This window comes from Corylus avellana, chromosome ca3, assembly GCF_901000735.1.
Source record: "Corylus avellana chromosome ca3, CavTom2PMs-1.0".
Lineage (NCBI taxonomy): Eukaryota > Viridiplantae > Streptophyta > Magnoliopsida > Fagales > Betulaceae > Corylus > Corylus avellana.
Window position 1 is genome coordinate 27107523 of NC_081543.1, and position 12290 is coordinate 27119812.

A 12290-nucleotide genomic window follows, 5' to 3' on the forward strand; every position below is an offset into this window, starting at 1 on the left:
CACATCAAAAAATCTCCATTTTTGACAACCACATTTTTAACGCTCAACACATGTCAATAAAGTTTAGTGACTTGCCAGACTACCTAATACATCAAAAACACCCTGTCAAAAAAAAAAGTCTATTTTTTGTAGTGACCATGGGAATGTTGAGAATGACGAGTCATGGGTTCCGGTATTATCTCTCTTTTGGTATAATAATTTTAGAAAAAATGCATATGCTAATGTGGCAAAACGATGCATTTTTTTGGGGACTAACGGGCGTTACAAAAATCTAACGATAAAAATTTTATTGGCATTTCGATTAACTCAAGAAGTAAAAATTCGAAGAAAAAAAAAAAACCTAAAATTTTTTTAGTTTTGGCAAGTTGACTCATGAACTTATAATATATTTACCCTTTATTTTTTCAAAGAATTACATTCCCCACCCCCAAATTAAGCAAATGCAGTTTGCTTTCAATATGAACCAAAGCATTTGAATGCCATAGATCCAACCAAAGGAAGAGTATGCTACCATCCCACGCTGGGTAGGTCTTGAAAGGGTTCCGGGTGGGTTCATGCAGTATCTCGAGTAGGTCTTTGTGGGGCCTTGGGTGGGTTCTGGTGGAGTCCTGATCAAGTTTCGACAAGGTCTCGAGTGAATCTCAAAAACATGTTGATTGGGTCTATTGATTTAAGAATAAGATCCTTAAACTCAAAAAAATTGTTTTGAAGCTTTCAAAAATTGAAACAATTTTTTGAAAATTAAGGAGGCTTTCTTGATTAAATCGAAAATATTTTTAATTTATTATTATTTTTGATGGTATTAAATACCTTAAAATACAAAAAAATATTTTCCAAAAATCATTTTAAACCAAAACTTACAACCTTATATCTTGAGTTCTTTTTCCGCAAAACCATTTTGGGCTGCTTCTAGCTGCATCAGCATGACGTTTGCGCTTTTCAAGGACACGTTGCTATGAAAATACACATATGGGGCAAATATATTCATAAAATAAATAAATAAAATAAAATCAGTTTAGTGGCCGACATTGAGTGACAATTTTAAGAATACTACCATGTCTCTGTCGTAACTTGCAAGCTAGAAAAAGTGTTCATATGTGTATATATATATATATATATTTCTTTAAAAGTTTCAACAACCTCTGTACTGCAGCTATGATGGTTCCTCTGGCTCTGAAGGCTTCGGAGAGTGAGTAAGAGAGAGATGGTGCAGTGTGGAGGACCAGTCTGGCCTTACTAACTGCTCTTCAATGCCACTCACTTGTCGCTTCTTTGTTCTTTTAAATCCTCAACATCTCTGTTTTCCCATCATGAACTCCATTTTCTTAAACTCTCAGTCTGGGTTTTTCTTCTTTTAGGTTTCAGATTCAGACCCAGTATTTTTAAGGTACGTCTTGTAACAAGTTTCTTGGTTTTCTAGCTTCTTTTCCTTCAAAGATAGTTAATTATTCATGTTATAGTCTATAAGAGCTAGTTTAATAAGGATCACACTTTATGAAGTGAAGTTCACTAGTTTGAATTCTCCTTTCTTCTTACGCGGCCATTTAAAAAAAAAAAAAAAAATTATTCATGTTATATACTTATATATATGTCCAGATGCTGAAAACTTAGGAATCTCATGGGGAACTAGCTAGAGAGCCTATCATGATTATCATAATAGTTTCTATTTGCTTAAGCTTTTGGAATATATGGTGAATTAACATAGCCCATCCCTTTTATATATATATATAAATTTATGTAATTGTTATAGTGTTTGGATTAGCAAATGTATCATGTAGAATCAATGTTAATTTGCCCCATTAAAAAATAAGGAATCTGTTAATTTTTGTTGAGTTTGAGTTTGGATACCCTTCTAGAGCCTAACTCCAGCTCCATCTTACATAAATTTGTTTTGGTCGAGTTCGAACATTTAATTCTTGGGTTAACTCAAACTCAATCACAACCCTAATGGTGAGATTTGTAATCATTGCTTCGCGAGTTTTAACAGACAAGGTTGCATTCGTTTCTTTTGTTATGATTGCAGCATGTCACTCCTTTCCCAGCCAGGCCAAGCACATTTCATGGCTTATGGGGTGAAGAGAAATATGGTGGCATCTAATAAGAAGGAAACTCATGTTGGTTTTCCTTCCTCTCCTCATTTAGCTAAAACTTGGGTTGGAAGGAAACAAGGGCATAAAGTGATTGTTGCAGCAACCGCCACTGAGGCCAATGTATTTCCTACAGAGCCACTGACAAAAGAGGATCTTGTAGGATACTTTGCCTCTGGGTGCAAGCCTAGGGAGGAATGGAGGTATGTAATTCATGCAGAGTGGTATTGTGCCAATTGAAGATGCTTTGGTAGATTTTTGCATGTTTTAGTTACATTTGAGACACAAGTTTGCTATTACATTCTGCTTTGTTTATATTTCCTATGAATTCAGTATTGACATATAAATTTTTTGCATGCATTCTTTAGTTTCCCCTTCTTTTCCTTTGTTGAAATGTAAGGCCATCTAGTGGAATATTTGGTTTTGACTGGTATTTTGTAGGAAGAGGAAATTTATCCTACATCCTAGCCTAGACTAGTATATTTGGTGAAGAGTAATGCTAGAAAGATCTTGTCCTCATTGTGTCCTCCCAAATATGATGTGTCTTTTAAAATCTCCATTGAATTTGAGATTATCATTATTGGATTTTGTTCTATTAGTAATTTTAAAAGTCAAATCACATTTGAAATGACACAAAGACGATTTTAGTCCTCCTTCTAGCATTATTCTTTGGTAAAATGTACCTTGTCTGAAATCTTTTCCTTTCTTGTATCGATGATCCTGGCTTGACACTAAATAATTAGTTGGCAAATATTATCTTTCCCTGCTTGATGAACCACCTTCATCTGCACTTGTCAATTGTGTGATTTGTTAGTGTTGTCCTTGCAGAATAGGAACTGAACATGAAAAGTTTGGTTTTCAGTTGAGAACTTTATGTCCCATAACATATAAACAAATAGAAGAGTTACTCAATAGTGTTGCTGCAATATATGATTGGGGAAAAGTAATGGAAGGTGACAACCTTGTAGGACTCAAAAAGGTAAACTGTTACTGTTTATTATTACTATTATTATAGTCAATAATTTTGAACTTGTATTAGAATCTTCGTATACCAACAAGACTTTCTCAATTTGTTCTCTGATACGTGGCTTAATTAAAGCAATGCATAATTGTGGAACAGGGTAAGCTAAGCATATCATTGGAGACTGGTGGTCAGCTTGAGCTTAGTGGGGCACCTGTCAAAACATTACATGAAACTTATGCCGAGATTAAATCACACCTATGTCAGGTCAGTTGAAATAATCCTACTCTAGTATATCCATGAAGCGGCAAGCTTGTAAAAAAACAAGTATCTCCAAGTATAATATTCCTTTTTTGTATAGTTTTTTCTTTCTTTCTTTTTTTTTCTTTTTTTTTTTTGTTGTGGGTGAGTGTACTATGTTTGTTATTGTGATAAATAGTTTTATTTGTGTCATATCTTGTAATTTTTTTTAACCTACTTCATGTTTATGTCAAATTTAGTTTCTAAGAAAAGATGTAGATAAAGAAAAAAGGACAAAATAAAGAAAAAAGGTCTGCCTCGAGCAATCTGATCCACCTTCCCAGGGCATGTGGGCCCCACAACTTCCTTCTTTAGACTGTCTGAATTTCTATAGCATGGAATTCCAATTGGTTCTGTAAAATCACAGGCCACTCTAATTGTTAACGGCTATTCTAACATATGTTACTAATTGATAGATTAATATCTTGTGATTATTATCATATACCGAAGAGACTTGATGATTCAATGTGAAATTAGTATTTTTTACTTCGGGTTTTCATTCCTTCGTAAATTTATTTGTTTATCTATTAATTCTTTTGATCTTATGAAGAATCTGTATGTTATTGAACAAAAGAATAGACTTCCTATGTTAATTTTTTATAGGTGAAAGTTGTTGCAACGAAAATGGGAATTGGATTCTTAGGAATAGGTTTCCAGCCCAAAGCGGGACTTAAGGACATGCCTAGGATGCCCAAGGTATGTATTGTATACCTCTTTTCAACTGTTCGAGTTTGAGGGAAGTACACAAATTAGTTAGTTGGCTAAATATCAAATATATTTAAGCTGGAATGAGGAAAATATCCTCATGGATGGAATATAATTGATTACTCTAAATGAAGATAGACACAATTTGTCCACACGCACTATATGTCAGATCTTCAAACAAGAGATTAGGGCTTAATAAATTTTAACCCAAAAGGATTGGCTCAAGTGGTAATGTCTCACCCCAATGACACAATATTGTCCGCTTTTGGCTCCCCCGAACTAGACTTCCTGGGAGATCATCAATCCCGGTACTACTCTCACATAAGCACACTTAACTACGAAGCTCTGATAGGTTCATGATTATCACGACTTTCAAATACATTATGTCAAGAAGGGTGCGAGTATACATATGAGCACATGCTCATCCGCAGGCGATGTGGGACGCCGCAATCACTTCCTCTTAGGACCTAACGTCCTTGCTAGTGACCTTCATAGGCTTGTGCACGCTTGCCCCATCTTAGGCTGGACAATGGCTCTGATACCAAATTGTGAGCGTCCCACATCGCTTGAGTATGGAGTTGGGGATCTACTTATATGTATATTCGCACACTTTTTGACAATAATGCATTTTAAAGCCGTGATGGCCTTGATCCCATTAGAACTCGGTAGTTAAGCATGTTTTTGCGAGAATACTATCATGATGGGTGACCTCTTGGGAAGTCTGGTTCGGAAGAGTTAAAAGCGAATAATATTGTGTCATTGGGGTAGAGCGTTACATCCTTGGGTGCAAACAATTTATTGTGCAGATCAGTGATAACAATGCTATTGTCTTTGCCATTGATAGTTGTCTACTGGGTTGTTAATATGTGGAAGATGTTGCACTTGTGACCTCCGTATCATGAAAAAAATCCTTATGCAGACCTTCTTATCTGATACAACAAATGAAGCCACATTGCATTTACATCAATTGATATTGATCTTTGGAGTTTTGATCAATTTCATTTCACTAAACTTGTTTTTTGTACTAGCCAGACTTCCCATTATCTCCCTTTGAGCTTTGTTTTCTGATTTTCATGTGCACAGGCTTCTTCCTGAGGGTATTTTGTAAACATGGATTGTGTTTCTAGTTGTCAAAATTTGTTATTTTAATCCCCTTTTTAATCTTTCCAGCATGCATGTTGATCTCGTTATTTCTATTTGGTCCCTATACCACCCAACCTTTCAATGGTGCCATTTTTCATTGTTACTATTCTGTTTTAGCCTTTGCGAACTTGGATATCTTGTTTACTGATAAGAGTAATTTTCTTCAGCCACATCTAGAGATTTTAGCAAGATACTTTGATAAAGATGGCTCAGTTGGAATCGATACAATGTGTAGGACATGCACTGTTCAGGTCAGATGAATTTTACTCTTTTCATGGTGAGACCTTAGAAAGGCATGCTCTTGAAGGCTGGCAAATTTTCATAACTCAATATGCCATTCGTTGATTTTTGATGAAAAGGTTTATCTTTCCAATATATGCATTTTCTTCTAGTTTCAAATGGAAAATGATGCAAATCAAAATTCAAACCTTATAGGTTAATCTGGATTACAGTTCAGAAGCCGACATGATCAAGAAATTCCGTGCTAGTCTGGCTTTGCAGCCTGTGAGAAACTTTGATCCCAATTTTTATTTTTTATTGGAGAATTTTCTTGTTCCATGGGATCTAACTAGTGCAACAAATAAGACAGATAGCAACAGCACTATTTGCAAATTCACCTTTTTCTGAAGGAAAGCCAAATGGTTACTACAGCTTGAGAAGGTTTCCAAAATTTACCAAAGTTCTTTCTTCATGTATATTAGTATCTTTTATCATGGGCTTCTGTATTGATTTTTGTTCAATTAAACAGCCATATATGGACTGCTAATGATAAATGTCGTATTGGCATGCTTCCCTTTGTTTTCGATGACTCCTTTGGGTAAGTTCATCTTCGTTTTACTTTTAAAATATTGTTCTAAACATCTACATATGTACAAAACATTTCTTCACAATAAGGGTTGTCATCAAGTAGTACTCCTATTCTACTAAGTAGCAACTTAGTTCCTACTTATTTTTAATTGCATCAACATAAATTTTCTATCACACTTGCATTGATAGAATTTTGTGGTTCTTCTCTAAGAAAATGTCCTTTTTTTAGCAGAGTTTTATTGGTTAGTAAAATTGATTGTATCGGATGGAACCATTGTGTTTATGCATAACTTTTGGTGCAGGTTTGAAAGATATGTTGATTATGCTCTTGATGTTCCAATGCTTTACATTTACAAGGAAAAGAAATATATCGACTGTGCTGGAATGTCATTTCGGGTTTCCATCTATCGTTTCTAGTCTGTTGTAATAAGGATTTCATCAGTAGCCATGCTCTTCTTTCCTCCAACATAATTTTTATTAAATCTTGACAATACTTTCATCCTAAGCTAGTAATTTAGTCGAGACATGATGCTGGCCATTTTATTGTTTTACAGGACTTTATGGCAGGAAAACTTCCTTGTCTACCGGGTGAATTGCCAACACTCAATGATTGGGAGAATCATTTGAGAACATTATATCCTGAGGTGATCAAGTCTCTGCAAGTTCCAATTTTTCCTGATTTTTGTGCCTAACTTAAGCTATAAGTTACTGTCTTTGTTCAGGTTCGGATGAAGACATTCTTAGAGATGAGAGGTGCTGACGCAGGGCCTCTGGCAATGTTATGCGCTTTGCCAGCATTTTGGGTATTGTCTTATATGATCTACTAATACATAATTAGCCTACTTACACATTAATTAAGAGTAAGATATGATGTGGTCACATGCTGATATTACATGATGTTTGTTTTATGAACCTGTGTTACAGCTGAAAATGGAGTACACATATGTGCTTCAATTTTAAGACCCATCTTTTTTTTTTTTTTTTTGATGAATAAGAAATTTCATTAAGCTCAAACTCAAACAAACAACACCTCAAACCCCATTACAATCCTTTACAAAAGGCCAAAAAGAAACACAAACCAGAAACAAGAACACCTGCAACCCAGCAACTACACAAGTAGTTCTGCAGGAAAGTTCCACAAAACCCCATTACAAGCCTTTACAAAAGGCCAAAACAGAAACAAGCAAACCAGAAAACAAGAACACCTGCAACTACATAAGTAGTTCTGCAGGTAAGTTCCACAAGGAACATAGAATAATGTTCTCCCTAGTTCTAGGAAATTTTCCTTTCCCAGCAATTCTAGTTCTTACTTCCCAAACAATCTTCTTCAAAAGCTGCTCCTCTGTACAAGGCTGGCCAGCATGAATGAGCTCATTCCTAGTGCGCCAAAGATTGTAGACAACTGATCCCATAACCAGTCGGCAGAGCAAACACTTGAGAGATAGACCATCTTTTGAATAGTTACATATTTGTATAGATAAGAAGGATTTCTGTTAAAAAATGGTAGGGTAATTTCAATGAGTTTATTCTGTACAGTTTTGGCAATCTCTAGAAGCATCATGTCAATTATATTCTGTTGCATTGTTAGATTATGATAAATTACAATCTGTTTGTTGCCATTTGATTTAGAAGATGGAATAAAGTTTATCTTGTTAGTAGATGTATTTGAATTAAAATGCGTTAACTCTCATTTTCTTCTAATATGTCAGGTAGGTTTATTATATGATGAGGTTTCACTACAAAATGTTCTAGGCATGATAGCCGATTGGACCGTGGAAGAACGAGAGATGCTGAGGAATAAGGTAATACAAATATGATCGAGACAAGCAAATTAAATGGTGATCATCAAGATGGCTAACATATATTGAAAAATCTAAAACGACTCCAAACAACACCTATTCAAATGTCTAGGTGATTCACAAATATTCAGCGGAATAAGATCTGACCTAACAATCAATAATCAACCAAATGCAGATATGTAATGAAAATTAAGAACACAGATATTTGGTTACGAAGAGGAAACCATTTAGAGAACTCTCTAAATGTAAAACCTCTCCGGGGCAGCCAAACCCAGGAAATCAATCCACTATAAGAAGAATAAGGAATACAAGAAGAATTACAAAACCTTTGCAATTTACTCTTCCTTGTACACGACAAGCGACCCACTTGACTTCTACCGCAGTAGCCCTTTCCAGAACATCTGGCACAATTCTTCTATAAGATTTCCTTTCACCGGAACTCCGATTGGCTTCACGTATTTTCTCTTCAACAATAATCTAGAACAATTCTCTCTCTCTAAGCACCCAGATATTTGCTCAATAAAATACGTACATGTAAATGTAGCAAAATCGTGTTTAAATAGAAAATAACCCTAATAAGTCACCCAGGTCCGGACCCTGCAGATCTGAGGTCCGGACATGCCTCATAAAATGCACTTTCGGGAACTGGGGTCCGGACCCGGGGAATTGAGGTCCGGACCCTGCTTGAAAAATCAAGTTTCTGGAAATGGGGTCCGGACCCGGCTTCTGGAGGTCCGGACCCGGACTGTCCAGTCTTCATCAACAACTCCGATCGATGGGCGTTTGTGGTCCGATTGAGCTGAAATTTTGCAGGGACGTTCATAACACATGAATCTACATTATGAACGGTGGAGATTGGATTCTGAGCATTCTATATCAGTGTTTGAGCCGTGAACAGTAGCATCTGCATTTTGGAACTGAATTAAGCCAACACAAGAACTAACAAACTCCCCCTTTGGCAATTCAGTGACAAAACCAAAATGTCGAGCCAATCCCATCATCTCCCCATATTTACTCCCCCTTTTTGTCACAGAATGACAAAAGGTCTTCATGTTTCCTGAAACACTTCACAAAATACATCAAGGCATATGTGGAACAAGAAGACATAAATAAAACTCATGAAAAAAAATGATGCGTGATTATAAAGAAACATCAGCAAAACTCCCCCTCAATGTATGACTCAATTAACAACAGGAAACTGGAAATGCAAAGCATGTTTCTCCCCCTTTAAAAGTTAAATGAACACACATGATAACACATCAATGACTCATGTATTGCACAATGAATATCCAAAAGCTTTCCTTTATTTTTTATTTTTTATTTTTATTTATTTTTTTTTTAAAAAAAAAACAAAACACCAAAGAAAACTTGTATAGATAAGCAATAGATCATGCATGCTCGTATGAATATCTGAACAATTCGGAGTGATCAACAAGCTACACTTACACCGTAAATGTACCATATGCATGACACAACCTTGGTCTGTGAATGCAGTCAAGTAGGCAATAATCAGAAATCTCATGTGATGGTGTAGTGTGTGAGTACTCCCATTAACTAAGATTTCATCAATGAAAGGTAAATCTAGGCAGACATTTTGTAAAGGAAGACCAGCAGTCTGATTCAAACCACAGTAAAACCTTATAATGTTAGGACCTAGATTCCCTCATCCGATACACTCCCCCTGAGACTGATCATTTTCTTTTACCATGTCCTTTAGTAATCATCTATTTCCGCAATGATTTGATCACTGATTCTTTCTTTAGGGACAGACAGAAGCAAAATGAAATCATCTGAGCTTATTTTATGCCCTTTTTTTTTTTTCTTTTTTTTTTTTTTTGGAAAATGGTGGAATTTTTTGGAGCTAGGTTCAACTAACGAGTTGGTCAAGTGGCAAGATTCTACACTGCCTATCTTCCAAACAAAATGTTTTCTCCAAATTTCCAAACATATAACAAAAATCTAAACCTAATGGGGGCAAAAAGTGCACAATTTCGAACATAAGAAAAACTGACTCTTACTCCTTTAACAGTCTTCAGAAAAACAAGGTATATCAGAAACATATGGAGCAATAGATGTAAATTGCAGAAATATTGACCCCACTCATATGTAAAATATTCATTTGAGCACAAGACATGAGAAACTGAGTATCTAACAATTAAAACAATCTAAAAGAATAAAAAATAATCAAAGAAAATAAAAACAAAGCAAACAAAAATTAAGAAAAAAATGCCCTAGAACAGCTATAGACAAATATCAATATGCTCAATTTCTAGGCATGGTCTATGTGCCCACCTAATCTAGGTGAGTCCATTACCACTCCCCCTCAATGGGTGAATGGTATTAATCTTCTTGACCCAAACTTTCTTCACATCAGGGACAACTGTGTGACTCTTATCCAAGACATCTAACCGTGTTACTACGTCTCTCATCATGTTGAATAATTTCTCATAACTATTTCTAGAATGGAAATATTCTCTTTTAGGCTCATGACTGTTAAGCTGAAAACACTTAGGACGAATATGTCCAATCTTACCACAGTTATGACACGTAGGAATAAACCTTTGAGAAGGTTGGTTCCTTAACATGTGCATACTTCTCGACTTAGAACTAGACATATAGGAATCAGTTAGAGTTCCCTTACCTTTTCCACCTTTGGAAATTTGAGGAGAAATTACCTTCTTTTCAGCCAAGCTATCTTCTTTGTTCACTGGTTTCACAAAAATCATCTTTGAAGAAGAAGCAACATTAGTAGATAAAATAGCAGATTTATCAAAACCCAATCCAGTTCTATCAAACGAATGTTTCTGATTATGTAGCATTTGATTTAGCTTTTCACTAGAGAATTTTGTTAAATGATTCTTTGATTCATTCAGTTCATTCTCTAAGGATTTCACTTTGGCAATTAGCATTTGATTTTCAGACATCAAAGTATTATGAGTAGCAAGAGAATCAGTTAAGGTGACAGAAAGTTGATCATTTTCAAGATTAACCTCATTGAGTTTCTTCAATTGCTGCTTATTCAGCTTTTTCAGTTTAGTGTATTCCACAAAGAGATTATTATAAGCATTTTGCAAATCATCTTCTTCTTCCGAATCATTATCGGACACACCTTGTTTGTCTTGAGAATTACACTCACTATTCTCATGCTCACTCTCATAACTAACTCCAAATGCTAAGTAATTAACTCCTTGTTCAGCATCGTCCTTGTCTGACTCATCACTTTGAGTCACATTAAATGCCTTGCCATTTGACTTTCTCAAGTTAGCACAGTCAACACGAATGTGTCCATGTCCTCCACATTCGTGACACTTGATACCTTTAGGTGACTTTCCTTTCTCAACATTCTCATTTCTAGATTTCTCAGAAAATTGTGAATTGCTATTTCTAAGATTTCCTTTCTTGGCTCTAAAGAATTTCCTAAACTTCTTAGCAAACATAGCAATTTCTTCCTCATTTCCAGAATCCTCATCAGATGAACCACAAGAGTCAACCTTAACATTTTTTGCCTTAAGAGCAATATTTTTGGTGTTCTTGTGTTTAGGAAGAATTAGCTCAAAGGTCTGAAGGGAACCTACAAGTTCTTCTACTCTCATAGTATCTAAGTCCTTGCTCTGTTGTATAGCAGCAATTTGGGGAATAAACCTCTCAGGCAAAGATCTTAAGATTTTTTTCACCACTTTAGCATCATCCATTTTCTTTCCCAAATTAATGGTAGAGTTTCTAATGACACTAAGCTTTGAATAGAATTCATCAAAAGTTTCATCTTCCTGCATTCTAATCTCCTCAAACTGAGAAACCAACATTTGAATTTTTGAAGTTCTAACAACCTTAGTTCCTTCATGTGTGATTTCTAAAGTTTCCCAGGCTTCCTTAGCTATTTCACATCTAGAAATTCTAGAAAATTCCTCATTTGAAACAGAGATGTAAATAGCATTTATAGCTTTGTCATTCGCAGTAGCATTATTCTTTTCCTCTGTTGTCCATTCAGCTATTGCTTTTTCTGGACGTGTCCATCCAGATTCGACAATATGCCAAACATTAATGGATTTAAAATATGCTCTCATACGAATTTTCCAAAGCATATAATTTGTTCCGTCAAAGACAGGAAGAGAATTAGGAGCAACAGTATGAGACATTTGATATGGAGTCTCGGATCACACTCAGGAAATAAATCCTTCACAGAGTGAACCCGCTCTGATACCAATTGAAAAATCTAAAACGACTCCAAACAACACCTATTCAAATGTCTAGGTGATTCACAAATATTCAGCGGAATAAGATCTGACCTAACAATCAATAATCAACCAAATGCAGATATGTAATGAAAATTAAGAACACAGAAATTTGGTTACGAAGAGGAAACCATTTAGAGAACTCTCTAAATGTAAAACCTCTCCGGGGCAGCCAAACCCAGGAAATCAATCCACTATAAGAAGAATAAGGAATACAAGAAGAATTACAAAACCTTTGCAATTTACTCTTCCTTGT

The 12290-nt window shown here is 35.5% G+C and overlaps 1 protein-coding gene across 11 annotated transcripts in view; it reads left to right on the top strand.

Annotated features, from left to right (window-relative positions):
- The first annotated feature begins 1142 nt into the window (after positions 1-1142).
- LOC132173370 (glutamate--cysteine ligase, chloroplastic-like) overlaps positions 1143-12290 on the top strand; it is a 20330-nt gene continuing 9182 nt past the window's right edge. For 5 of the 11 annotated variants that reach the window (XM_059584849.1, XM_059584846.1, XM_059584848.1 and 2 more), the window contains exons 1-13: positions 1143-1387; positions 2024-2290; positions 2916-3066; positions 3208-3315; positions 3952-4044; positions 5364-5447; positions 5632-5700; positions 5786-5856; positions 5945-6013; positions 6306-6399; positions 6558-6647; positions 6726-6806; positions 7713-7805. In XM_059584849.1, coding sequence (XP_059440832.1) covers positions 2025-2290; positions 2916-3066; positions 3208-3315; positions 3952-4044; positions 5364-5447; positions 5632-5700; positions 5786-5856; positions 5945-6013; positions 6306-6399; positions 6558-6647; positions 6726-6806; positions 7713-7805 — 1269 coding nt within the window. In that variant the 5' untranslated portion in view covers positions 1143-1387; position 2024. The remainder of the gene's footprint in view (positions 1388-2023; positions 2291-2915; positions 3067-3207; positions 3316-3951; positions 4045-5363; positions 5448-5631; positions 5701-5785; positions 5857-5944; positions 6014-6305; positions 6400-6557; positions 6648-6725; positions 6807-7712; positions 7806-12290) is intronic. The other 6 variants (XR_009439317.1, XR_009439316.1, XM_059584847.1 and 3 more) reach the window with 5 other exon arrangements.